The 27360-nt window shown below is 51.8% G+C and overlaps 1 protein-coding gene across 6 annotated transcripts in view; it reads left to right on the top strand.

Moving 5' to 3' along the window:
- Ccdc33 (coiled-coil domain containing 33) overlaps positions 1-27360 on the top strand; it is a 92222-nt gene that overhangs the window by 58303 nt on the left and 6559 nt on the right. For all 6 annotated transcript variants that reach the window (XM_021172514.1, XM_021172513.1, XM_021172509.1 and 3 more), the window contains exon 11: positions 3719-3874. In XM_021172514.1, the coding sequence (XP_021028173.1) occupies positions 3719-3874 (156 nt within the window). The remainder of the gene's footprint in view (positions 1-3718; positions 3875-27360) is intronic.

Genomic DNA, 27360 nt, shown 5'->3' with positions numbered 1-27360 from the left:
TTGGGACGCACTTTGTTAGATACCTAATGAGCGGGATACAGGAGAGCAGAGCCCTAAGCCCGGCCGGGCGGGGGACAAATGTCTTTGTTAAACAGAATTTGTCAGTTTCCGCTCCAGGCTCCCTGGGGAGGGTTCAGGGCCAGCTAATTGAATTAAGAGCCCGTGTTCCCCACCAAGAAAGCTCAAGGCGGGGATGAGAGGTGGGCTGGCCGGAAGGCGGGTGCTTTCAGCACCGCGGACAGCAGCTGCAGCCGGGTTGCTTTGTAATTGCCAATGCAAGCAGGAGCTGTTGCATTTTGCATGTCCAGGGATCTAGGGGATGAAGTAGGGAGGAGGGCAGCAGAGGTGTCGAGAGTAGGGAGGGGAGACAGGTGACCTAAGATGTTGCCAGCCTGGAATGCCATTGGCCCAGCCTGTCTCAACAGACCCCACTTTGCTGCTGGACATCTTCCACCGTGCTTCTCACGTGGTGTGCAGCTGCTGGCACAGCACAGGGGCTGGGTTGGGTGCTGAGTCTGAGCTGGTGCGTGTCTGTGCATCTCTTTGAGCTTTCAAAGTCAGTCCCCAATTACAGCCCTAATGAAGCAGGATCCAGTGCCACCACGGAGCTACAGACTGAGGGGCCACTTGTCAGCCCCACGCTGCCCCAGCAGGCCTGCCAAATAGAAAAGCAAATAAACAAGCCTGTAGGGTGAGCAGACAGAAAGGAACCCAGCAAGCAGAGCCAGGCAAGGCCTGAATAGATAGTTCATCCGCATGGTTTTGCTCTCTCTTGCCCTCCAGCAGCCCGCCCCCTCCTCCTCTGTCTGCCTTCCCTCCTCCTCCTCAGTATACTCCCCTGCCTAGCAGGGGAGACTGGTGGGATGAATTCACAGTTCTGGACTGAGTGTCCCATCTTTAATTTATCTTTTTATGAAATTAAAAGAATTTACACATAGTATCAAAATCTGTCTAAGAATATCTGCTGAGTGTGTAACTCTGACCCAAGAACATGAGTTCCACATCACTGAGTTGGCCTAGCTGCTCCTGAGACCATTCAGGATGGACAGCGGGGAGACAGGCTGTGGGGGAGGTGACTCCCTCAGCAATTGTCCTTGCTCTCTGTAATGACTGGGGCACCTCTGGAGACCTCTTTTGATTTCATTACTCCTACTTCCTCCTCTAACTGGATTAGATGGCAGTCTATGAAATCCAGGGCATGGAGATTGGCTTTCTGCCTGGAAATGAGGAGAAATGTCATTACAGGTCCTGAATCAGCATCTTAGCCAAGCTCGGCCCACCTGGTCACTAGGGAGGTGGTCTTTGCCCCGGGTAGTTATTCCTTATTTTCCTACCCCCACCCCCAGCCCAGGACACACCTATCATTTCATCCAATAAGCATATCATAGCTACCCCTTTCCAGTCTGAGGTTCAGCATTTTTAGGATTCATTTTATACTTTATGTATATGAGTATTTTACCTGATATACTCTTGCCATGTATGTATGCCTAGTGTCCATAGATGTTTAAAGAGGGCACCAGGTCCCTGAACTGGAATTACAGGTGGCTGTGGGCCCCCATGTAGGCACTGGGAATTGGGACTAGAACCCAGATCCTTTGGAAGAGCAGCCAGTGCTCCTAACGTCTGGATCCAGGGTTCAGAATCTCTAAGTAGGAGACAGGTGTGGTACTGTTCCTTATCCAAACTTACACTCAGAAAACCCCAAACTGTGTGTGACCAGGATGCTGCACTGGGCACTTCTGGGGTATTGAAGACTGTGTCATTTGGGACATCTAAGTGAATCCTGCTCCCTTTTGAAACAGGATCAGTGAGGCAAAAAACAGAGCTAGTGTTCACAGATTTTAAAATATACACCATCCGACCAATGGTGTGCTCAAGTCAGCCTTGGGTCACTAATGCATCATCCCTCTTCCATTCTGAGAAATTTTGGTTTGGTTTGGTTTTTGGTTTTGGTTTTGGTTTTTTGGTTTTGTTTTTGTGTTTGTTTGTTTGTTTGTTTGTTTGTTTGTTTGTTTGAGACAGGGTTTCTCTGTGTAGCCCTGGCTGTCCTGGAACTCACTCTGTAGACCAGGCTGGCCTCGAACTCAGAAATCCACCTACCTGTGCCTCCCAAGTGCTGGGATTAAAGGTGTGCATCGCTACTGCCCGGCTAGCATTTTGTAGCCTCGAATGTCCCAGGTAATTCCTTTAATGTGTGGGTGGCATAAGGTCTGACATAAGAATGTAAGAGTCCTGTTACATTTCTGAACCCCAAATTGTATAACGCATAAAGAAATCATTGTGAACACCTCAGTGTTTGAACGCAGAGTCTCAGTTTACCTAGTCCAGGTGTGTCCGTTTTCATGGGGTGAGGTACACCTACACCCTTCTCACTCCAGTTGTTTAGAGGCAGGCACTGGGGTACCTGGAGCCCTGAGCATGTCCCTCCTGTTTGGCCTTGTGCCCATGGCTCTGTTTGCTTCTAGCAGACACTGCCCAGTGAATAAGTCTGCAATGAGGCTGAGTGAGGATTCCAACAGCTGACACAGAATGAGAACGGGTCACCTTCGAGGCCTCCACAACCCCGCATCTTGAGCTCTGTGTGATGCTTCAGGGCAGATGGTAGACCTAACAATGGGTTTCACACAAGCTTTCCTTAGTTAAAAGAATCATTACATTTTTATTTATCTTGTGTTTGTCTGTGTGCATGTCCACATGTGCCATGGTGCCTGTGTAGAAGTCAGAGGACAACTTGCAAGAGATAACTTTCTCCTCCCACCACATGTGTCCCAGGGATCAAACTCATGTCTTCAGGTTTGACAGCAAGCACCTTTACCTGTGGAGCCATTCCACCAGCCCCAAACAAGTTTTAAAGTGACTATCCCCAAGAAAAGACCACTGATACACATCCCTAAGTCCAAGGAGCATGAAGTTTTGTTAGAAAAAAAAAACAAAAATAGGAAACAAGCTTAGAACCACAGAACAATGTGGTAAAAAAATATAGGTAGTAAAATATAGTAAGACATAGGACTAGAAGAACCCCAAAAACCCTTGACCAAGAGAAGGCAGAGGCCCTGAGAATCCCAAGAGGAGGAGGAGGAGGAAGAAGAGGGAAGTCAGGAAGACGAAAGGTTCACCAAAGTGCACAGAGAGACGCCGTAGGGATGATTAAACTGAGTGATAACAGAGGAGAGATAGAGAGGGGGTCAAAGGAATGGGATGCTTTAGAAGTCATCTTTATTGATGGTGTACTTACTGAGCACCTACAGTGAACAAGACACTAGGGATAGTAATAATGTTTCTCTTGCCATGAAAGTCAAATCTTGTGAATACTGGGAGAAGGCAGAGAGGATCAATAAGTAAACCCACTGTTTGAATTTCATGTCCATAGAATAAGTACTGTGAACACTGTAAAATGGTATGCTATGAGTAGTGAGTGGGCTTTCTTTAGAGTTGGGGGTAGCTTCTGTGTGAAGGGTAGGGCTGCTCCTAAAAGATTGCACATGGGTGAGCCCCAAATGATGATACGGAGACAGTTGTGTGGGGATCTCTGGGTGGAGAAAGCAGCAGCTGCAAAGGCTTTGTTGGAGAAACTGCACGGCGCTGCAGCTGGGACCCAGTGAGCCAGAGGCAGGTGGCAGGGAGTGTGCACAGAGGACAGTCATGGCATGGCTCAGGAAGCTTGACGTATAGCAGGCACCATGGAAGGATGGGTTCAAAGTCTCTCTCCATTTTTTAGAGGCCAGAAAACTTCTTGACACCAAACAACAGCAAGGCTCTGCCCACCGTCAATCCCAAGATCCTAGATGAGAATCTGGGTGCCATCCGTGAATCCTGGTCCATGAGCTCCTTAGACTCCGCTCAGGAAATGGAGGAACTTCAGCCCCGTGATGTGGTGAGTGCTTCTCCCTAGGACATAGAGGACTTGGGATGGGGTAATGGGAAGGGAGGTTCAAAAGCCACTGCTGGGGCTGGGCTCCCCAGGTGGCAAGTAGACTGTCCCTTTGGCACACTCTAATGTGAGTCACCCCCAAAGTAGGAGAAGGAAGGTGTGAGCCCCCCCTTGCACATTTCTTCGCCTCTTGGGTAGACTCTCATGGAATTTATGAGAGATTTCTGTAATGCCTGCTCAGTCATGACCAGTTCAGACCGTGTCTCTTAGGCCATAAGAAGACCCCCAAGAGATTCTGTAACTTGTAAAAGGAGCAGTTGAGATGCACATAAAAAACAAACAAACAACCACTATTTTCAGGCACAGGGTCTGTGGCTTTGATGTTGGAACCTGGCCTCAGGATGGGTCTCTTCTGAGTCTCAGCCTCTTGGTACAGACAGCAGAAGCACATACTCCCTAAATGACAGCCCAGTTGAGGTCCCTAGTGGAGGTACCACCACCCCAGTCAATGACCACGAGTGATTCCATGTATGACTCTCTACAGCCCTGCACAGGAGATCCCATCCATGAGTAAATCCTGCTCCGAAGACCCCAAGGAAAGGCCCTAGGCAAAGCCACCGATCCAACCCTCAGGTCCCCTCCTGTGAGGACTTGCCCTTCTCCACCGACAGTCTCCTCATCCACCCATGACACCTGGCACCTTTCTGAAACAGTACATCAGATGATAGGGAAGGCTATGGTCTGCTAGGTGTATCCAAGATGTCCCTACCTGGAGCACCTTCCCCGAGAGCAGAGCCTTCCTGGCCAAGGAATAGTTCTCAGGAACATTTCTGGCGCACACACTCCACTTTTACCCAGTGGAGAAGCTGAGTTCAGGAGCCACCTCCAGCCCAGCTATTAATTGCATTGAAAATAAAGGTGCAAATCTCAGCCTGAGAGATTCAGAATGGCACGTTTAAGCCAATTCTTGTCAACCTGTACGGCCTGGCTCCAAGCAGTATAGGAAAGAAGAAAGAAAGAAGGAAGGGAGGAAAGGAGGGAGGGAGGGAGAAAGGGAGGGAGGAAGGGAGGTAGGAAGGGAGGAAGGGAGGGAAGGAAGAGGTGGCCACTACAGGAAAAGGGCAGGTGGCAAAGAAGGAGAAGGTGAAGATGGTCCTCCCTGATTACCACCAGAGAGGTACAATGAGCCCTTACCCTACTACCTGCATATGAGTCAACCAAGCCTCAGCCCTACCCAACCCCAGAAGGCAGAGCTCACCCCTGAGTCACACTGTCTCTGAGAGAAGAGATTCAGGCAATGCTAGCTGTCTAGACAAGCCTCCCAGGTCCACCACCAACATCCTGGACACAGTGTGAGCAAGGAGTGAGCAGTGTCCAGCCCCACAGGTGGGAGTGGTCAAGATCCCTGGTCAGGCCTGAGCTGAGGGTAGCGAGTCTCAGGGCCTGGCTCATATGCAATAGTAAACATACATAACCGACTGCTGCACATTTGTCTGTGGTGGGAGACATAAAGGGGGTGAAATGGCTGGTCTGGGGCTCACTGAACCTATAAAATTGATTAAGGATGATAACGATGGGAAAGGGAGGGGAAAACAACTTGGGAGGGAAAGAGTCTTTCAAGGCAGGGTGGATCTGATGGGTAGACATTTGAAGCCATGACTTCAAAAATAAGGAAGGATGGTATAACATGGATAGACAGACAGACAGTCTTGACTTTAACTTTGGTATTAAACTGAAGGAGAGAGACCAGACTGCAGCCTGGGAAGTTAAGATCAGTCATTAGGAAAAGCTCTGAGCAGAGAATAACCATCATGGGGAGGGGAGACTGCTTTCATTTTACCCATAGCGGCTGTGACCTGGTCCAGAAGTAATGTGATACCAGCCCATGGCTTCCCATGCTGTATAGCATCCAAGGAATGCTGGGTGGCTATGGAGGCCAGTGCTTAGATAACCCACCCTCCATACCCCGTGGAAGGTAGTGGGCCTGGCCCTCTTTCCCCCATCCCAGTCTACTCCAGACCTATCCTAACCTTGAACCCTCCTTCTGACTCTTGGCTTCAGCTTTTATCTTCCCATGCCTGACTGAGCACTCGAACACAGTATATAAGGACACTCGCCCCACCCCTGCTCTCCCCGCAACCCCCGCTTGCCATCACTCTGTCCTGGTTGCTATCCTACACGCCTACAGGCTGAAGGCCAGAAAGATGAGGGCAAAACACAGCCATGCACCTCCCCCATACGGTAGAGCCCAGTTGCAAGTAATAGCATGTGGTTGGGTAGCAACAGTCTACGTTTCCACGCCAATCACAGGCAGCTATGCAGCCATGGGTCACTGTTCCATGGCAACCAAAGAAAATTACATAGCAATGGATGAACTCATGCAACCAAGAAACAGTGACAAGCAACAGTACAGCCATGAAGCCCAGGTATGTGGCTGCATAGCAATAGAGCCAGGCATAGGATGACATCACCCAGCCCTCCAGGGCACAGAGGCATAATTGTGGGACAGAGCAGAGGTAAAGATTTACAGCAGCAGATAACTGAGGGCCCTGAGGCACCTAAATGGCAGTGACACAGTTGTGAGGTGTGTGACTTGGCACATGTGTCAGGAATGTCCGCAGCAGAGCCTGTGGGTGAGGCAGAGTGCCTTGTGACACAGTTGTGCAGTGACCCAAGGATGAATGAGTGGCCCCCTCTGCTCTCTCCTGTGGCCTTGGCTGAGCCACTCTCTGCAGCACCTGACTTCTGTGGCGCCTCCGTCGCTGTCTAGTGTCGCCATGTGTTCCCCAGAGAGCCTCAGATCCATTTTGTCTCTGGCTCCCTCCTGGGGAGGAGCCTACTTGGGATCACTGAAAATCGAACATTCTCTAGGAAGGGAGCAGGAGCAGGTAGAGAGGATATGGTCTTTGGTCTTCTGTGCAATGTTGTTCCCTTCCCCTCACAGCATACAGACCCCAGCTGGAACTGTTACAAACCCCAGCCATTTCTTGCCATCTCTAGACACCTAGCTCTGATGCAGTCATTTCAAGGGTGGTTTTTCTTTATAGGGCAGTAAAAAGCTCAGTACTGAGTGGGCTCACTGAGATCAAGGGTAAGACCTCAGGCAGAACTAAGGGAAGTATTTGTGTCCCTTACAAGCAGCCCAGAACACATGCTTTTGGGAGTGTTGGTTTTCCCAGTCACTCTGAAGGGACGGCTCTCCCAAGACCTACTTTGCCAGCATTTCGTCCTTAGCCCATGGACACCTGAACTACTTCACGCCAGCTAGCCCATGTCTCCTGGTGGCAGCGCCACTGCAGGTGAGCTGAGGGGTTCCACTCACAAACACTCATGAGACATCTCCAATTAGTCAGAAGCCTAGGATGACCCAGCCCAAGGAGTGCCCAGTCTACACCCATTGAAACCATGGGGGCAAGAGACAGGACTGAAGCCTGAGAACTGGACACAAGCAGCCACAGATCATGAGCCACACGGTGCAGACAAGCATGAATATGTGAGGGGCAGACAAGCAGGGGAACATGATTCAAACAAAGGACCTCCCTGAAGGAGGGAAGAAAGGAAGAAGAATGAGAGAGCACCTAAGAAGGCTTCCTGAAGGACAAGGACCAGGCTTTAGATAAGGTATTCAGTGTCTTCCACCCAGGGGTTTAAGCAGGGGTTGTTTCCCTCCATTGCCCTATACACACACACACACACACACACACAATCATACACATATATACACATGTGCACACATTTGTACATATCTATTCACATACACACATACATACACACACTCACAATCATATACACACACACTCACACATACACACATGTGCACACACTTGCACATATCCATGCATGCACACACATGCTCATACACACACACACACACACACACACTCATGCCACTGTCTCTGGGTATTCCCATTTCTCTCTGACATTATCCCCCACTCTCTCCCTCCCTCTCTTTCTTCTCTCACTTCCCTCCCTCCCTCTGCCCTGCTCACAGCAGCTCTGTGGCCAACCAGAGGGCCCACATGCTAGAAGATGAATAATTGACAGGGTTGTTAAAAGATTCAGTGGAGTTTTTCTGAGCTCCCCACACTGGAATAACTCATTTCTTTCATTCTCTCTTTGAAAGCCTTTCCCCACCCTCCTCCCATCCCCACATCCCTGCCCCCACTCCCTAGCCCAAGATTTTCTTTTCCTTTCCTGAGTCTGTGGGTCCTACAAGTTTCCGACCTTGACCCCAAGGACTCTTTAAGTCACTAGCTGTCCTTGTCCTGGTTAAACTGCACTTAGGGGTGGCAGGGTGACTCCCCCTGACAGGGCTCCATTTGCACACGGAGAGAAAGGCCAGCTGGCTTCACCTGAGGCACATAGCTGAAGAAGTTCAGGCTCAGGCCAGGAGCTCAGACTGCCTAGGCCAAGGCCACCCTCCCCAGACTGGCACAGAGGGGATCCCTGCTGTGCCTACCCAGTTCTGTCACTTCATGTCCCTGAGCCCTGATTGTCTGTAACATGGTAGAACTGCTCCCTTGGGGAGTAGAGAAGACCGTATGACCTTGAGAAAGGGAGTCTGGTCATGTAGCAAAGACCCGGGTAGGCTGAAGCCTTTGTTCCCTCTTTGCATGGCCTTTTTGCTCTGGGAAAATCTACTCTGGCCATCTCCATGGTGTGGACGGTTTTCTGCTCCAGACCTGCCCCATTTGACCCTTCATCTTTTCTGCTTCCTTCAGTAGCCTCTGATCACAAAGCCCAGCCTCTCCTGGCCTGGCTCCATGCTGGGCCCTGCACTCACTCTCATTTCTCCTTGAAGTAACCTTGAACTCCACTCCCCTCTATGGGCCCCAGTTTCTGCCTCTGTCAGCAGAAGACATCAGAGCAGATGTGCCCTAGTTCCCTGAGACTCTGAAGTGTGGCTGGAGCCTCTATCCTTCCCTAAGACCCCACCCAGGTGACAGCAGGCTCAACGGCAGCCTTGGCTCACTCAGTGCCACCTAGTGGCAGAGGATGCATCCTATGCAAGAAACCTCAGTGGCTGCCAGCCACACCAGAGCAAGACCAAGGCCAAGCAGAAGATCCCCTTAGCCCTGAGAGGACATCTTCCATGGTTATAGCCATCACCTCTGCAGAACCAGAGAGACAAAGAGCAGAGGAGAGGGACAGAAACTCGGGCAACCAAGAATACGAGCCACCTGTGTTCACCTCAGTGCCAAAATATTCACCTGGTTGGGTGCCCTTCAGGTCACAACACTGAAGCCAGCATCCATCTTCCCTGCTTAGCTGTTATCCCATCCCTCTTATCCTGCAGGCTCTACTGTTCCCAGTTTCTCTGCCTCGAATGGTCTACCCAGTTCCTATCACCCACACAGCACCAGTTCTCTGCCCTTGACCTCACGGCACATGTCCACTATACACTTACAAAGGCCCCATAGGCCCTGCTCCTCCAGGTTGGAAGTCTTCCCAGAGACCCGCACTTCTGCACCTCCTAACCAGGGAACCAAGAAGAAGGAGTTCTAAAAATAAATGCCGTGAATATGTGAAAGTCACAGCCAGCTGAGACCTCAACAGCTTCTTCTCTTCCCTGTGTCTGCCTTTGCTTCCTCAGTGCATGTGGCACACGTGCTCGTGCATGCACACACACACACACACAACACATACATACACACATCAGACAAGTACTCACTTACATATGCATGTTCACACATCAGGCACATACAGAAAGAGGAGGGGGAAGAGGAAGAGAGACACCGAGAGAAGGAAGGGGAGAGACACACAGTGGCAGAGAGGGGATCAGAGAAGAGAAGAAAAAGAGGATTGAGGGAAGGAAGGAGAGAGGGGGGCACACAGAGTGGGAGAAGAGAATGGGGAGAGAAGAGTGAGAAGGGAGAAAGAGAATTAATTACGAGGCCTTTGGGAAATAATGGAGAGGAGAGAGGTCTTCATCCCACATCGGACCTGTTGTCTCTCCTTCAGACTCAGGCTCCACTTGGCACCCACAGCTGTAACAGACGACCTTCTGTCTGTTTCCAGGGCTGTGTGAGATTAGAGAGACCATTCCACCTCTCTGATCCCGCCTTCTCATTGTTAAGTGAAAGGAATATTGTCTCCTTGCTCCCTCTTGAGGCTGTGGGCAAAGCTAACAAGAGTGTGGGCAGTGGAAATGAAAATGTTCCATCTGTAAGACCCTCTGAGACTGAAAAGAACAGACACAAATCTCCAGGCCTCCCCCATGACTCCATCTCCAGAGCCTGTCCCCAGTCCCCTGCCCGCTGTTCCTCACCCTCCCCTTCCCCGCTGCGTCTCAGATGGGCCATTCTCCTTCTCCATCCATCACCTAAGACTAAAGAGATTAATAAACGAGACTCATAACTCAGCTACTGGGATGCGCCAGATATTTACAGCTGCGTTTCAATTTGCAGAGAGATTAAGTGTTTGTCAATTTATTGTCTCTCTGTGGGTGTGTGCTGGGAGCAAGCAGGCTGAGCAAGGCCCCCTGTTGGCCAGCTCCCCCCCCCCACTCCCTCCCAACCACCATCCCCAGAGCTGGTAGAAACCAGTGCTGTCCAGCTTTGAAAGCCACTGCCCACTGGAAGGGTTTGATCCAGTTGACCAAGGAGACATAAGGCCATACCCAAGGTGAAAGCCCCCACCCACATCACTAGCCGGTCTCCTGGACAGAGACTCAAGGGCCCAGCATCCCGTGCCCTACAACATCAAGCAGTGCCTGAAGTCTCAGATCTTCCAAAAGGCCGATTACCAAATAGCTTTCCAGTTCACTCCTAAGCCCAGGGATGTGACTTAGGACATACGTGGACCTACCATTTATGCCCCTATTGGACCTAAAGATACTGGGGCTAGCCTGGAGGAAACTCTGTGGTGATTAACCAAAGGGTGCCTGCAGAGGCCCAGAAAAGGAAGTCAGCTTTGGAAAGCTGGGGGAAAGAAGAGACCTCAGAGACCAAGAAGGAAAGACCAGTTAAGTGGAAGCTCAAGGAGCCAAGAAGGGGTTTGATACATACTAGGATTGAAAACATCAAGAATCCCCCTTTTGTGTACCCCAGCTGCTGCTTATCTCCCCAAAGTCTATCACGTGAATGCATGCAGTCAGCAGCTTCTCCAGCAGCCGCTTTGTGTCAGGTCTTGTGACCTCACTACATGGAACCCACCACTAATTTGGGAAGTTGTAGCAGATTTCTGTCAAGAGCTATGTGACTTTTGAGAAGTCTCTCCACCTCTCTGATATTAAGTCCAGGGATCAATCTTCCTGCTCACCTTTTGAGGTCTCTGAGAGGACTGGCAAGTGTGGGTTGCATTGCACTGTGGACCCTAAGGAGCTGTCCACTGTTCAGGAGACTTGCTAATGAGTATGTTCATGGGATCTTTTAGACTGCACAGGGCAAGGGGAGACAGTACAGCTCACCCAGTACCTTCTCTCCAGAAGCCTGTCCTCAAGTGACAGTCACATAAAGATAACTCCATTCCAGGACAGCTGTGCTCAGAAGCCCTGGGCCAGCAGAGAGACACATAGAGTATGGGAAAAGGGCATGACCAGGACCAGAACACAGTCTTCTCCAAGGATTGAATCCCAAGCTCATCTCTTCATTTCTAGACCTCAGTTTCTTTATCTGTAAAATGGGGAGAACATAGCCCTCTAGGAAGGAGAGAGAAAGGGTGTAGTGCAGAGAACTGAAAGGCTGCTGGAATGTGGACTGGCCAGCTCAGGACCTGGCCCAAGTACCTGAAGGATCTGGCTGAGAGATGCTGAGAAGGAGTGACCACCCAGGGCAAGGGCCCCCAGAGGCAGGAGAAATTACCCTCAGAGAAAGCTCCAGATCATTGGAAGACCCGTGCCTGGAAGCCCCCCTGCAGGCCTTCCCTTCTCTGGGTCAAGCTGGGCTCTGATCTACGGGTGGGGTCCTGGATTTGATAACATCCTCTCCATCACACTTAATGAGGCTGGAGCAAGTGACTCTCAGCAAGATGGCAGCACTGCCTGGTGGTCCACTCCACGGACCATCCTGCCCTTGAGTAACTGGTGCTGGGCCGGCAAGGGTGTGGTGTCCATGGTAAATAAGGTAGAGAAGATGAGGTCATTAGTTCTTGAGGCTGAGTCATCAATTCTCAAAGAGGCACAGGCAGTGGACGCAGGGAGAGCTGGGGAGATTTGCTGACCTGGGCACTGGAGCTAGTCCCTTGTGCAAGCTGCCAGCCCTCTCATCCGACTCATGATACTAGGCACACAGTGCCAAGCCTATGTGTTAATACAGACAATTTCAACCCCCAAACTTTCAGTCAGTTTTTCTTCCAACCTGATATTGTACAATTAGAGTACCTAACCCCATCTTGTCACCAACTGGGGCCAACAACAGGAGTGGCCAGCTCAGGTCTAAGGCTCTAAGCCAGAACCTGTTCCCATAGCAGCCTGAGTCAGCCAGACCTGTGACTCAGAACCCAGAAGTCTGCATCTTGATGCACATGCCTCTTCCCCAGCCCCTCTGGAATAGAGAGCTGCCTCAGTTTCCTAGTAAGCATAGAGACAGGCCGGAGCACACAAAAGTAGGAGAGAAACCACACACACACCTCAATATTCAGCTACAAATGGATTGAAGCAACCAACTATGGAAGATGCTCTATCCCCTGCCTTAACCCATACACTGAATATCAGCCCTCAACAGATTCTCACCGACCCTAGCTGTTAGTGGGGTTGGGGAGAGGACACTGTTCCCAGCTCACTTCTCCCTTGCCTGCCCTCTTTTCTTTTCACCTTATTCAGTTTCAGCCTCTTTTGTGTGTGCAAGGGTGCACTGCCACCTTCAGGAGCATGGAGCCAGAAGCAGGAAGGGATTCTCAGGGCTAAAGGGGCACATTTTTCCAGTAGGCATCTCTGGTGGTCCCACTAACTCCTCACCAGAAGGGAAGGGCGGTGCCCAGAGGAGGGCCAGAACAAGACAGCAAAGGAGGACTGCATTAGAGCACAGAAGGCCCCATGCAGAAGCCCCTGCTGCCCAAGGACACAGTCTCCTGTCTCTTCTTCCTGCTCTGTGACTCTATTAGAATGTACTCCTGTGTGCCAGATTAAATGCTGCTCAGTACAATCCAATTTTCTCTTGATACAGACCAGAAAATCATACACACACACACACACACACACACACACACACACACACACACAGTGCTAAATATCCAATCGAGCCTACAGATAATAGACAACAGCCAGTTCACTCCCAGTTTAATCAGATAAAATGCCCATTTATCGGCTCCTGCCGATGCAGACATCCCGTAGTCAGCCAGCTGTGGGAGTATAGCACAGAGTATTTAGACTGCGTCTTTAAATCTTCAAGGGGGGTATGGGGGACACTGCACACAGGGGACTAATTATCCTTCCGCCCTTAGCCAGCTCTTATTCAAACAGACAAAAGGGGGCTGCAGCCTTGGTGGTGCTAAGCCGGCAGCAGAATTATTTTTGTTCTCAGATATGCAAATATGTGGGCTTCAGGGACTGCACTGAATAGCAGTAGCTCAGGGACTGCAAGTGGCTGTTTTAGGGCTACTGGAGGCATCTCAGCTTCCGTATCAGGCTCTGTGGACACCCCCTCTTGATCCCTACTTTGCTGGTGGTGGGCTGTGAAGCTAAAGGTGAAAGCCTCTTCCTTTTGTCTTTCCTCTTCTTTATGGGATGAGAGACCCCAGAATAGTCTTCTCACCCTAACACAGCTCTTGGCACCCCACCAAACATATCAAACACCCTTGCTGGCAGCTTGCTGACCCAGGGTTCCTGCTAACTGTTCCGCCCCAGTCAGAGCTCAGGGAAATCTCCACCTTTTACTGCTAAACAGGGGGAATACCCCATAGGTTGGCTGTGTAAGGCTTGGTTGTCTAGAAAGGGCTTCCTGAGCTATAAAAAGCCTGAGTGAGGAGGACAGTTGAGGAAGGAATCTTGGGGACCAGGCTTCATCTCTCTCACTTTCCAAGACCCTATATGACAGTGGTCAGGGCTGCTTTGAAAAATCTTACACCCCACTCTTTGACCACTCAACTTAGGGGGAACCTGCAGCTGAGAAGGAAGAGGATGTGGCAGAGACAGGACACTAGGCAAGCTTGATAAGATTGTCCTGGGTTTGAGATGGGCAAGGGCCATCCCCTGACACTCAAGGAGAATACCCCCAGGCAAAGCGAGCTACCCTCTGTACTGTCTGGCTTTTGGTCAGTTTGATACAAATCTAAGACATAACTGGGAAGGAGTCTTAATTGAGAGCATGCCTCCAGATTGGCCTATAGGCAAGTCTGTGGGGTATCATCTTGATTAATGATTGATATGGAAAGACCCTTCCACAGGGGGCAGTGACCACTGGGCAGGTGATCTGAGCTCTATACGAAAGCAGGCCGAGCAAGCCTCCTTCATGAAACACTCTTCCACGGCCTCTGTATCAGCTCTGCCTCCAAGTTTCTGCCTTGAATTCCTGCCCTGATTTCCCTGGACAATGTAAGCTGAAATAAACCCTTTTCTCCCCAAGCTGCTTTTGGCCACAGTGCTTTTATCACAGCAGTAGAGACCTAACTAAGACACCCATCCAGCCCTTCTCGGTCACTGCCAGATGCCATTGGGTTTTCCCTGCCTGGAAAGACCACAGGACCTAATGCATCCGTTGCATTTCTCGTTGCTGTGTGAAATCCAGACAAAAGCATCTTCAGGAAGAAAGGGTTTAACCTGGGTTGTACGGACGGTGAGGGTTCAGTGGACGGCCACAGGAAGCACCCGTCACGTCGCATCCCTAGTGAGGAAGCAGAGATGAGTGCTGTCACCCAACTTCCTTTCTCTGTTTTATTTACCTAGGACCCCAGCTTGTGGAATGGGGCCACCTATAGTTAGGGGGGTTCCTCCCACCACAATCAACCTAATCTAGAAACTGCCTCACAGATGTGCCAGAGGTTTGTCTCCTAGGCAATCCCAGATCCTGTCAAATTGACAAAGTAACCAACACAGGACTAACGCTGCCTAGGGCTTCCTGCAGGAAGACTCTCAGGGATAGGGAGGGTGAAGTGTGAAGGGGATAGTGACCAGAAGAGGCTACGTGACAGGCCAGGCACGAGGGAGCTCTCAAGGGACCCTTGAGCCCTGGGATGAACCCTCACCAGGCCAAGGTAGATACAGGTTTCTGGAAGCTCGACCAGGACACCAAAAACCAAAGCACTATGTGAGGCTGTGGATAGCTCAAGTGAACTGGAGGCTTTCCACAGCACAGGGCTGAGACAACGGGGCCTGGGCTAAAGGCTGGAAAGCTGAGTTCTGTGGAATCAGAAGGGTGCTGGCTCAGAGCCCTCAAGAGACAGTGCAGGTGGAGTCTGCGAGGGGACATGCCCCATACCCAGACAGAACACCTAGTTACCCAAGAATCTCTCAGGCATGCCAGCCTCTCTCTGAGAAAGCCCCTGGAGTAAGCGTGTCTCTCTACAAAACTCAGACTCAAGAAGTAGAAACAAGTTTTATACATATATATCACATATATGTGATATATACAAATACATATCCCAAAATTCCCATGATGCTTTGAGTAAGTGTATGGTTTGATGTTGAGCCACCTCCATAGCTATCCTAGAGAGCTAAGTCCTCTGGGTACAGGGCAGACATAGACATGCCTGTTCTGAGTCTGCACCTCCTGGATCCTCCTGTCAGCTGACCCAAGACTGGCTGACGGAAGCTCAGGGGGACCGGGTCTCACATTTATCTACTGTACCACCAGCTGCCCATGACACCTGAGCCCTTGTCACCTCAATGCATCCACCAGTACACACACACACACACACACACTCACACACACACACACAGGCACATACACACATGCATATGTGCGCACACACATACACCATGTTCAAGGAGGTCTTTGAGCCTCCAAAAGGCTCAGATATGCACCCAGAGCTCCTTTCCTCAGACAGAGACCAGGCAGAGACCTCCAGATTTCCTCCCCTCCACAGCCTCAACCCAGGCTTTCTCTTCTGGTCAGATGCCTCCTGGGGACAATGAATAGGAAGCCACTATCACACAGCTTCACAAGAATAATTCAGGGGAGGGGGTAAAATTGCCTCCAATTAAAGCCTGGACCGTATGCTCTCCTAAAGAGAATGTGCAAAGGAGCAAGTGGGTGACTCGCCATCGATGCGCAGGAGCGCAGCTGCTATCCTCCAGGTCAGCTGACTGGCTGGTGGAGAGAGCTTCCGGGTTCTGACTGTGGTGGGAAAGACCAGGCCTGAAATTGCAGCTGGTGATGCAGATGAAAGGGACAGACAGTTAATTACTCTCTTGCTAATTCACACCTAGAAGGCAGGAGGGAATGAGTGAAGCCAAACCTGTCTCTGGCAAGGCTGCAGTGATCCTTATGTCAGCCAGGAGCGGGAGAGGTTGGGCCATCGTTTTGTGGTTGGGGCGATTTCCTCATATTTTGATGTGATGTGCAAAAGAAGAGCCCCCAAGGTCCGACTGTGGCCAGACAGCATTACATTCATATGGTACGTGCTGGACACAGATAGACTCAATCTTCTTACAACCCTCTCCTCACTGTATAGGAGTTAAACTGAGGCACAGAGAGATGAGGTGTTTCCTGGAGTCAACAGTAACTGGACAAATTGGATCATGAATCTAGAGCTCTCTGGCTGCAAAATCCCTTTCACGTCCTTTCTTTAGCCTAGGAGCCTGAACCCCGCCTACTCCTCTGGACACATAGCCCCAGCCTGACCCAGGCATCCCAACCTGGGCCCCTTCCATGGGAAGGCTCAGCAAGGCTGCTGTGAATCAGCCATTCCTGCCCAAGCTGGTCCCCAAGAGCCTAGAGGTGTGAAGGGTAATGAGGCCCAGTAATTAAGGCTTCTGGAGACATGGCTGGGAGATTTATAGACAGGCTTTGTCAATAACTGCGCTCTGGGCTGTGGATCCAGGGAGACATCGATAAGTGCTCGTTAAGGCTTCTCCCTGCTCCCTGCCCTGTCCCCCTCCAGCCCCTCCCCTCCTGTCAGCCGCCTGTTCACAGTGCCTGTGTACGCAGGCTTTGCTCAATTAATTTGCACTTGTTGGCGCCATCTGTGCTTTTCATGTGTCCTTATCAAGAGCTTCTGGGCCGTGCATCCCTCTCAGGTGGGCTGCAGAACAGACACAAGCAGCCTTCTTCCTGCAGCCGTGACTCTCAGGGAAGGTCAATCTAGGATCACCAAAGACAGGGCATTGTTTCCTTCCCCCCCCCTCCCCCTCCCCCTCCTCCCTCTCCATCCCAGCTCCCCAACCTGGTGAGCTAACCTTGGCCTGAGGTCCTTGTAGCCCTTCACCCCATCCTGACCCCAGCGGGCTGAGTCCTAGCCCTGCCAAGGAACCCGCTTCTCACACCCAGTGATCTCAGAGCACAGGTGTTCTGATATTCCTTCCTGGTTCCAGCTCTGCTCCCCAAAGCCTGGATTATATGGGTCCCTACTCCAACAACAGGGACACTTTGGGCTCACAGGACTGGAAAGGGTCAAAGAAACCATGTCCAACTCTGTTGAGCAAGGGCAGCCCAGGAGCCTAGGGTGGGACAGCTCCTCTGGGTGGGTGGGGGCAGGACAGGCCATGGCCTACTGGCTCCAGCTTGCCTCCCAGAGAACCAACCAAGCAATGAGGTAGTATTGTTGAACTGTTCTTTCTGAATAGACTGTCTCTGCCTTCAGCATATATATATATATATATATTTTTTTTTTTAAGACATGATCCCATTTGGTATTTCAGGCTGGCCTGGAGCTCTGTGTAGTTCAGGCGGCCTTTCCTACCTCTCAGGTGCTAGGATTACAGGTATGCATCACTTTATCGTGCCTACAGCACAGCTTTCTGACCTAGGAGTTGTCAGAGTCCTGGCCTAGCTCTGGGAGGCACCTTTGCCTCACAACTGCTGTTTCCTAAGGCCTTGATAAGCCACGCACTAGGTCCACAGAAACAAAAAACAAAATCAACCAGACCAAAGTCTTCCTATAACTGTCTGGCATCTTATGTGCTATATGGGGTAAGGAATGAGCTGTGGGGTACCCGTCCGCCTTTGTGTTACTGACAGAACTCCCCAAATCAGGCTAGTCTTTCCTGTGGCTGTCCTGGGCTCCTAGGAGCTGGCTCAAGCAGCCAAGGGTGTGGCTGCCTCTCTCATAGCAGCTGTACTTGTTCTGTATCCAAAGTTGGGCCCCCCAAGGGTGCACTCAGGGCCCGCCTCTTGTCTCTAGCCAGAGTGGACTGGAAGACAGTCACGTCTGGGGCCTGGCTGCGCCCTGTGGATGCCTCCACGTGGTACATTATTGATGGTGCTTCTAATTGTGCATTTCCCAAAGTCTACAGGCTTTTGATGAAAAATTCATGGCACGTCCGAGGATGGCAGAACACTCGATCGATTGGCAGTGCAGCAGACAAGGGGTCCAAGGGGCCCCTCGGGGACAACGGCTGGAGGCTGGCTGGAGAGGGGCAGCCACCAGTGGCCCAGTGCCCTCCTCCTAAGCTTCTGGCCCTAGATTTGTGGGAGGGAGAGGCAGCAGCCAGGGGAGAAGCCAAACAGATGGATTGGGGTGGTTTTAAGCCTATATTTGGTGCTTCCTGGGAGGCACACACATCAAGTCTCACATTCTCTTCCCTGTTGGAGAGTATGGGGCCCTCCAGAGTCCCCCATAAGTGACACAAAGAAGAAATCCTATTTCTGGAGCCACTCCTATGTGCCATGGAGTGTATGTACTCAGAGCATCAGAGCAACATGCTGTCCCCTGACCACCCCATTCGATGGATGCAGTGATGTGGGGACCATCTCGCAGAATGGAACCGAGGCCTAAAGATGTTGGGTGACCTGTCTGAGGGAATTAGTGGCAGAGCCCAGTCTTTCCGTCTCACTAGGACAGGTGAATATGAGCTACGGGTGTGTGTGTGTGTGTGAAATGAAGCCAGCAAACCAGAAAAAGTGAGTCTTCCCCCAGTCCAGCCTACATCAGCAATACTGACAGGGGCCAGAGGCCCCTGTGGATAGCAATTCTGAAGGAGAGGTGTCTGACTCAGACAATTCTGCACCACCCCAGAGGTTCCAGAGAATCCGTATGCATTTGTTAAACCAGCACCACATCTTTACGACATCCCTGTTTCTGCCAGGGCATCTTGTTGGTTGCTGATGGGGTCCTATCATGAAAAGATGCAATCCACGAATGCCTGGGGCAGACAGGCTAACAAGTGACAGCCACCACCCCCCTCAGCTCAGGCAGCTCACGTGGCTGGCTGCCGTAGAGAGCCCTGCCTCTGGGACCCTGCGTTTCTAGGTACTGGGTTGGGGTGTTTGGGTTTGTTTTCCTTTGCTTCCTAGAGAGTTCCTTTCAAAAACATCCACCCATGTCTGCACTGAACTAAAGGGAAAGGAATTTGCCCAGACCATCAGGAAAACAGAGCTGGAGGCCCCTGGGGTCACGGGTGGGGTGTGGAGCCTTGTGCCTGTTGGGAGGAGGGTGAGCCCCGCTTAGGTTGCTGGGGCCTGGGTACAGCTAGGGCGGTACAGCGAGATTCAGGGAGACAAAGGGTGAGACCAGCGGGTGAAAGAGCCATGAGAAGGAGACAGACAAAGGGGACAATCAGACAAGACAGAGCTGGAGGACAGGGCGTAGGGAGGGTTTCTAAGTAGCAGTATCAGAAGCCTAAGGTCCTGAAGGACCCCCCCCCCTCATGGCTCTCTCTAGGCCTGTCATTTCCTTGCAATTCACTGGCCAAGGTGTGAGCCTGTTCTATCACCCCATCCAAGGGTCCCCCGCCCCAGTTCAAAAGAAAGAGGCCCCATGGTTTGCCTCCTGCTTGCTTCAGGGCTAGCCCCAGTCACCAAGCAGACACTTGTTGTAGCAACAGTCCCCGAGGACCCAAACTGGGTAACAGAGCTGCTATCTGCACAGATGGGGGAGCCAGGAGACCCAGCCCCTGCAGCTCCCAAGGTTGTCCTGGGCCTAGTTGACAGCCGCTCTGTAAGTCTACCCCCATACCCACTGATTCCTGTGATGGGTCAGCTCCTTCAAGCTGCAGGTGTGTAAGGGTGTGTTGCCAGGCAACCAGTAGAGTCATTCCCAGAGCCTGTCTGAGTAGGAGGTAAGGTGGGGGAGGGCCAGGACACCACTCCTAGTTGATCCTGGTCTCAGGAACCTTTGATGGGGGTCCCGGTTCTAACCCAGGCCACTAGAGCCCACACTCAGAACCCAGAGAAGGAAGAAGGCAGATGAGGGGAAGAAAACAGAGGACGGGGCTTCTGGCAGTCAGCGGACAGCATCAGGGAAGGCCCATGAGTACAATCACAGGCAGCCTCTCTCTGAAAGCAGGGGAATAAGGAGGTGACCAACAGGGAAGGATCCTTGTGATAGGGTTATCAGAGTCACTTTGGGGAGAGCTCTTGTCCCCTCTACAGCCCCCTGAACAGCAGCCCTGGACTCCCTGGCCTGAAGGCAAGGGTCAGTCAGGTCAGCTCCAAACTGCAACCAGCAGAGGCAGGACTCTGAGCCACATCCTGGAGGATAGCTGATGCTGGCTTACAGGGTACAGGCTCTTTCTGGAGAAGGAGGACCCAGAGTGGAGCCTTGAAAGCTGGGTAAAGCCGAGCAAGGCCTGGGGGCAGGGCACAGGGGCAGGAAATTAGATGGCATCTTTCAGAAAGCTCTACAAACCTCTGTGCCCATTCAGGCTCCAGCCCCGTGGTCCTGGCCTGGCCCAATTAGCCTGGCCTGGCTCCTGCAGGGGCCAATTAAACAGGGGCCGGGGTCAGATGCAGGCCAAGGCCCTGTAGCCCCTCAGAGCTTCAGGAAGGTAAGCACAAAAGCTTTCTCTGCTGCTTGGGAAGGAAAAGAACAGAAGACAGAGAAAATGCAATGTGCTTTTGTTTCTTTGCTATAACCTTGGACTGAATAAAGGAGCTACTGTGTCCCTATCCCCGGGAGGGCAACCTTTATAGAGCAGGGGAAACTATTTGCAATAGCACTTTGCATGGATTTGTTGTGGTTCAGAGGCCCAGCTGTCAGTCAAGGGAAATTATTTGATGAACAGAATTTCAGATGAATAGGTCCTCTATTCTAGAACCTGCTATGGCTCCCAACTACTCTCTGTGCTAACACCGAGCTCCTGAGGCTGACACCCTGGACACAACCCACCCTGGATAATTGGGCAGGCCAGGCAAACTGGGCCTGCTCCAGATCCCTGGCCAGGTCCACCTGTGTGCTAGGATGTTCACCTGTGGCTATAATGTCCACCTGTGGCTATAATGTCGATGGGTGTGCTATGATGTCCACCTGTGTGCTATGATGTCCACCTGTGTGGTATGATGTCCACTTGTGTGCTATGATGCCCACCTGTGTAGTATGAAGTCCACCTGTGTGGTATGATCCACTTGTGTGCTATGATGCCCACCTGTGTGCTATGAAGTCCACCTGTGTGGTATGATGTCCACTTGTGTGCTATAATGCCCACCTGTGGCTATGAAGTCCACCTGTGTGCTATGAGGGCCCAGACCTTGCAGCTGTGCTGGCCTCCGACCTGCGATGCAGTTCTTCTCAAACATCATCTAATCAAGTCCCACCTCTGCCTCAGAAACCAGGCTCTGACCCAACAGTTTCCCTGGAGCTTCCTGGGAGAAGGGGCCCCAGGGTGGACCCTTAGAGATGGGGCAAAGTTGAGGAAGGCCTCAGAGCAAAGGATAAAAACAAAAGGCTGGGTGTGACTTCCAGGAAGTCCCGGCCCATGCCCACAGTAGCCCTGCCTCCAGCTTCTTTCCTGGCCTTTGCCTGGCCAGAGACACCTCCCTCATCTCTTGCTTCTTATGTATACTTCCAGCAGTGAGTAGGGTCCTCTGCATGACCAGTGCCCACACTGCTACTGGCAACTCTCTAAGAACAAGGACCTCCCCACCCCAACAGAGCTGGGCTCCAGTTGGGAAGCTGGGACCACTCCAGGTAGTGACAAGTAGAAAGGTGTCCACTGAGGCTACTCCTACACCAAGGTTTTTCTCACCTCCAGCCAAAACCCTGCTGCAGAGCTGGCCTGCCCCAACCCTCCCAGCACCTCCCCTTGGGTCGTGGATTGCTGGGTTGCTGTCCACCCACTCTAGAGCATCACCTAGTGCTTGGACTTCAACGTACCAGCCAATGGGCTCTTCAGGGTCCCTTGCCTGCCCTCTGGTGGTAGTAAGGTTAAGAAGTGACTAGCACTTCTGGGGCCACTGGTTCTATGGTAATCCTCCCACCCATGGTCATTAGGAAGGAAGCTCTTTTTTTCCTTTGCCCTTAATTGGGTGGACAAAGGATCGAGGTGGCACTGCATATTCCTGTGAATACTGTGGCTGCCTGAACTTCAACCCCTGGGACGTCATTCCCTTCTTTCAGTAAATCACAGACCGTCTGTCCCCCATGCCGGTTCCTTGGAGTGGACTCCCAGTTCCTTGTAACTCAGGAACTGGGCGAGGCCAGCACCAATTTATACAAGCTGAAAGTTGACGTTTTATTTTAAAGAAGTGGGATTCGTTCCTTTTTAAGATACTAAAAATACAAAGTTAACAAGAAAGGTCTCTGGCATCCTGAGGGACCCACAGAAACGCTATGCATAGAAAGGTGACAAGGGTGACAGGAGAGGTGGTGGCTAGGGAAGTCTGTCAGGCCCCTGAGAAGCTGTTGGGGTGTGTAGGCGTGGTTGCTAGTAGATAGCACTGCCATCCCGGTATGGGTCAGGGTAGCTGCTGGTCAGAGCAGGTGAAGCTTCAACTGTGTCCTCAGTAGGAATGACTTGGAGGCTGGGCTAGGGCAGCCAGGTTGTTACCATGGCTCCTTCTTTCCCTGGTTAGTTGGGCTTCTCCCTGGGAAAACAGTGGACTTAGGAGAGAGGAGGAGTTCCCCTCATTTTCCCTCTTCCTAAGGGCCTCCAAGGCCAGTGGCCAGTTTGCTTGGGGTTGGGAGGGGCATGACACGGGACACACACTTCCCCCTCCATGAGAGGGAAGGGTTTTCAGCTGTCCTGATGGTCCACCAGGAAGGAAGGAAGGAAGGAAGGAAGGAAGGAAGGAAGGCAGGCTGAGAGGAGGACCTAGCTATAGGAATGTAGAGAGCCAGGAGGCAGGGCCTGGAGGAGAAGCTGGCTGTGTAGAGAGTAGAGGTAGCTGGGATCTGAGAGCCATGGTGGGTAGGTGGAGAGAATTGGGGCAGGGTAGCACTTCAGGTCCTCCACCTAGACCTGGCTGCCTGGGTTCCACAGAACACTTTCTTTATAAACATCCAGGGTACCTGTACCCCTTAGGAATGAAACAAAAGACCAACCAGACCTCAGCAAAGAGTGGAATGGCCTTCCTCCAGACCTGTTACAATCAAGGAAACTAGACAAGAACCTGGCCATCCTTAGGTGTGGGCTTGGGTTTAGGGATAGGGCAGAGCTGGTCTCTACAAAGGCAGCTGGCACTTCTAGGTTTGTGGAGTATGCTAGTTGGGTAGAAGAATTTTCTCTGCAAAGATGTGGGAACATGAGGGAGAAGAGTAACTAACTCTGCTCTCTAAAGCTCATCTCTTCCTTCCCGCCAGTTCTGTGTGCGTGAGGGTCAGCTTCAAGTGATCCCGCTGTGGGGGGAGTTAAGATAGCTTCATTATGGGTCTTGTTCCAAGCTCACCCTCATGCCTCAGGCCCGTAATCTGCCCTAGAGCTAACAAAGGACCCAGCTGAGGTTTAAGAATTGCTGTGTGATGGCGCCCCCATCGTAGCCAGCCCAGGTCTGGAAAGAACAGCTGGATCACCTGGAGAAAGGACGTGTGTGCTGGGGGGGGGGGGGGGGGGGGGGAGTGGGAGTGCCTAGATGTTGAAACACTACACAGTTCTCTTTACCACACAGGCTGCCAGGCATCTCAGGAAGCCTTGGCCGCCTCTTGGGACAGACTAAAAGCAAGAGTATTGGCGGGAGGCGGCTGCCCTCTGGCGGCAGCAAAGACAAACCACACACCAGCATCTCGTGCCCACCAGCACTGGCCGTGGGGCTTAGAGCCAGAGGCTAAGCTAGCCCGCTGCTCCAGATCCCTGCTCTCAACACTGTCACCACTTTCCACAGCCCCAGCATTGTTCAGGAGCCCTGTGGCTTTGGCTCGGTCACCCGGCTTTTGCCACTTGCGAGGTTCCTCAGCACCCACCACCAATTTCTCCCCATTTCTCAAATCTGAACATGCGCGCTCTCCCTGAGACACATATCCTAGAAAACTGCCTTCCCAGTGCTCCCTCAGTCTGCTGGGTCCACACCCATTGTCTTCAACTTGTTTCTATGGAACTGCCTCCTACTTCAGGCGAGGGTCCTGCCGCCTCCGCCAGGCAAGGGTCCCACGGCCTCCGCCAGAGGGTGCCACCGCCTCTCATGCAGCACTACTCTTGGTCCCTATACCCCTCTGTTCCTACGTATTTTAGCAGCCAGCGAGCCCTTACTATACCCCTCCAGCGTGGGCCCTTTGGTGCCCAGCAGCAGAGACCAGGCTCCTGAGCCCACGTCTCTGGCTTGCCCTGCTTCTCTCCCTTGCTCTCCCCTCCCCACAATTTCTCCTCTGCCTCCTCCTTCCAGGTACAGCCTGCCCATATTCCAAAAACAGCTTAGGTCCTCACCGCCCCCAGAAAGCTTTCTCAGGTTTCCTAGCTCGGGGACGGGCCTCCTGGAAGCCCCTTCTGCCACAGACACGGGAAGGGTCTGCCACCCCATCAGCGTAGAGTGAACCACCGAAGGCAAGGACTGTCTAGCTTGGCTCTCTTTGAGGACCTGAGTGGCCCAGAACTGTACAAAGTGGCACTCAGCAAGCCTTGAGCACCCTGGGGGATATCGTGCTTCTTTGGGCACAGGCTTTGTGACAGTCTCTGGGCACGCTGCTCGCAGCCTCAGTTTCTTCATCTGCATAGTGCTGATACAAGGGCTATCCTGACTACATAGTTGGCGGTGTGTTTAGAAGATCCTCACTGGGTAATATGCTTTATACTTTACCATAGCACTGACCAGGGTCTAAGCAATCTCCCTAGGGCACTTGTCAGAAAATCCCCACCATCCTCCCACTGTGACTCATCCTATAAGAAGGATTTCGGGGTCCACTGCCCAGGGCAATTCTTTTTTTTTTTTTTATTACACTGTAGCTGTCTTCAGACACTCCAGAAGAGGGAGTCAGATCTCATTACAGATGGTTGTGAGCCACCATGTGGTTGCTGGGATTTGAACTCAGAACCTTAGGAAGATCAGTTGGTGCTCTTAACTGCTGAGCCATCTCACCAGCGCCGGCAATTCTTGAATATGTTTTTAAAGAACCTTAAAGTGATTCTAAGAAGGGAGTTACTATCTCCAGGCACCCTAGTGCTCGTCAGGGCTAACCTTCCTACTGTCCTCAGATGGCGCTAGTCCTTAGGGGCTGACTTCTCATCCCGAAGATGAGGACACTGGAGTTTTGTGCTGTGATTGCAGTAAAATCCACTCCTGGGCAGCTGGGAAAAGCAGAGCCTGGCACTCTGACTTGTCTCACTCTGACAGGCTCTAAAGGTTCTAGGAGGGAGTGTTAGTGGGTAAGGAACCTTGGAGTCAGGCACAGTGGCATTTGAGTCGGGATGTCTAAGGGCATACCTGTCCCTCCCCCAGAAGGTAACGGGAGAGCGAGACTGCAAGGAAAATCCAGAGCATAGGGTTCTCAAGGCTAGGACATGACGCACAGCGTGGCCCTGAGGGCAGCCCGGCTGCAGGCTGTGGCCAGAGGTCAGGGCTGCCAGCTTGAACCTTGTGGTCGGTCTCCCAGCCCAGCTGTGCTGACAAGGTCCCCACTTGGCCATGCAAATGGAGGCATTTGAAGTTCCCACAGAAACAGACTCTGGCCAGAGTAAAGAAGATGAGGCAGGAGCCCACACAGTCTCCAGGTGGAAGCCTCTCTTCCAGGGTGAATAGGCAGGGCTGGGCTAAGAGGCTGGGGAGGAAGACAGGGCTACTCTTCAAGGGATGGAGTCCCTAGGACCCATTGATCCTCCTCCAGAGGACCTGATGGCTGTGGCAGGGGGCCACCTCACCAGAAGCCAACATCTCCCTCTGTCCTTCCCTTCTTTGTTATGATCTCTGTTTTCTTCCTCTGTAGGGAGGGTACAAATAACAGATCAGAGCTTAGTCCCTTCACAGCCCAGAACTGCAGAGATGATGAACAGTAGGGTCTTAGAAAGGAAAATCCCCTACTAACGGCCATCCAAGGGGCTGGCAACCTCTTGTCCAAAATGTCTTCTAGGTGCACATACACATCCCATCCCAGTTAAGGTCAGGATGGTGTTGACTCCCCACATGATCTCTTCATTTCACAATAGTCTGGCCTACTCTCTGTACAAGGACAATTAATTCTAGGACATTCCTTACAGACAGACCAGACACCAGAGAAGCAGTAGTGTAAGACAATAGACTGTGCTGCATGGATCATCCTTGAATATGATTTCCTGAACCTGTATCTGTGCACATGGGACTGTGTATGTATGGAGGCGATAACCATATAAGCTAATAACCCCATTTGGGGCCACTCTAATCAGAGCAGCATAAGATACTGAAGCATCGAGGAAAGGACAGAAGATGAATATCCTCTGTTGAGATATCAAAGACTTCCTTCAGCCAAGCTCTGAGCCCTAGATCCAGCCAGGCATCAGATGAGTCATAAAGTGAAGGCCACCCAGCAGAGGGGGAGCCAGCAAGCCCAGGGTAGTAAGAAAGAAAAGAAAAGAATTTAAGTGGAACAACCCGTTGAAACAGAAGTAAGACCAACTCTCTGACACCTGCACAGCCCAACCTGAGCTCACAGCAACACCTAGGCCTCCAGGTGGTCCCAAGTTCCACACATGTCCCTGACACCAAAGTGTGTGTGTGTGTGTGTGTGTGGTGGTGTGGTGTGTGTGTGTGTGTGTGTGTGTGTGTGTGTGTGTGTTTGTGTGTGTGTGGTCCCAAGTTCAGGGTCCCAGTTAGCACTCTGTCTGAAGATACCAGATGGGCATAGATCTGGGGAAGCAAGAACAGATGCTAAGGAGATAGAGCCAATACTGGCACCAGTCAGAGGGACTATAGCCAGAAGGCTAGACAGCAGTGGCAGATGACTGGTGGTGTCCGATGAGTTCCTGCTGGCTGGGGACTCCCCTCCCCTAGAAAGCCGTGGCACACCATGCAGCAGGTGGGAGACTATAGCTGGGATATAGCTGGATTCCTCCCCCAAGCAGCTGGAGACCAGGGGAGAGTTGGATGTAGAGTTGTGTTTTCTGGGTCCTGGGAGCCAGGCTGGTCCTGGGAGGCCCACCCACAGGAGCAAGGCGTCCCACAACCCAGAAGTCCACAGGCAGCTCAGAGGGCTCACTTGCCTCCCATCTCTTCCCTCCCAAACCCTGCTCTGAGCCATTCTCTTCCAGAACCTTGCTTGCCTGTATCTCAGATCTCAGTCTCTCTCTCTCTCTCTCTCTCTCTCTCTCTCTCTCTCTCTCTCTCTCTCTCTCTCTCTCT

This window comes from Mus caroli, chromosome 9 (assembly GCF_900094665.2).
Source record: "Mus caroli chromosome 9, CAROLI_EIJ_v1.1, whole genome shotgun sequence".
Taxonomy (NCBI): domain Eukaryota; kingdom Metazoa; phylum Chordata; class Mammalia; order Rodentia; family Muridae; genus Mus; species Mus caroli.
The sequence above is the reverse complement of the archived record's forward strand: the minus strand, read 5'-3'. Positions and strand labels throughout refer to the sequence as shown.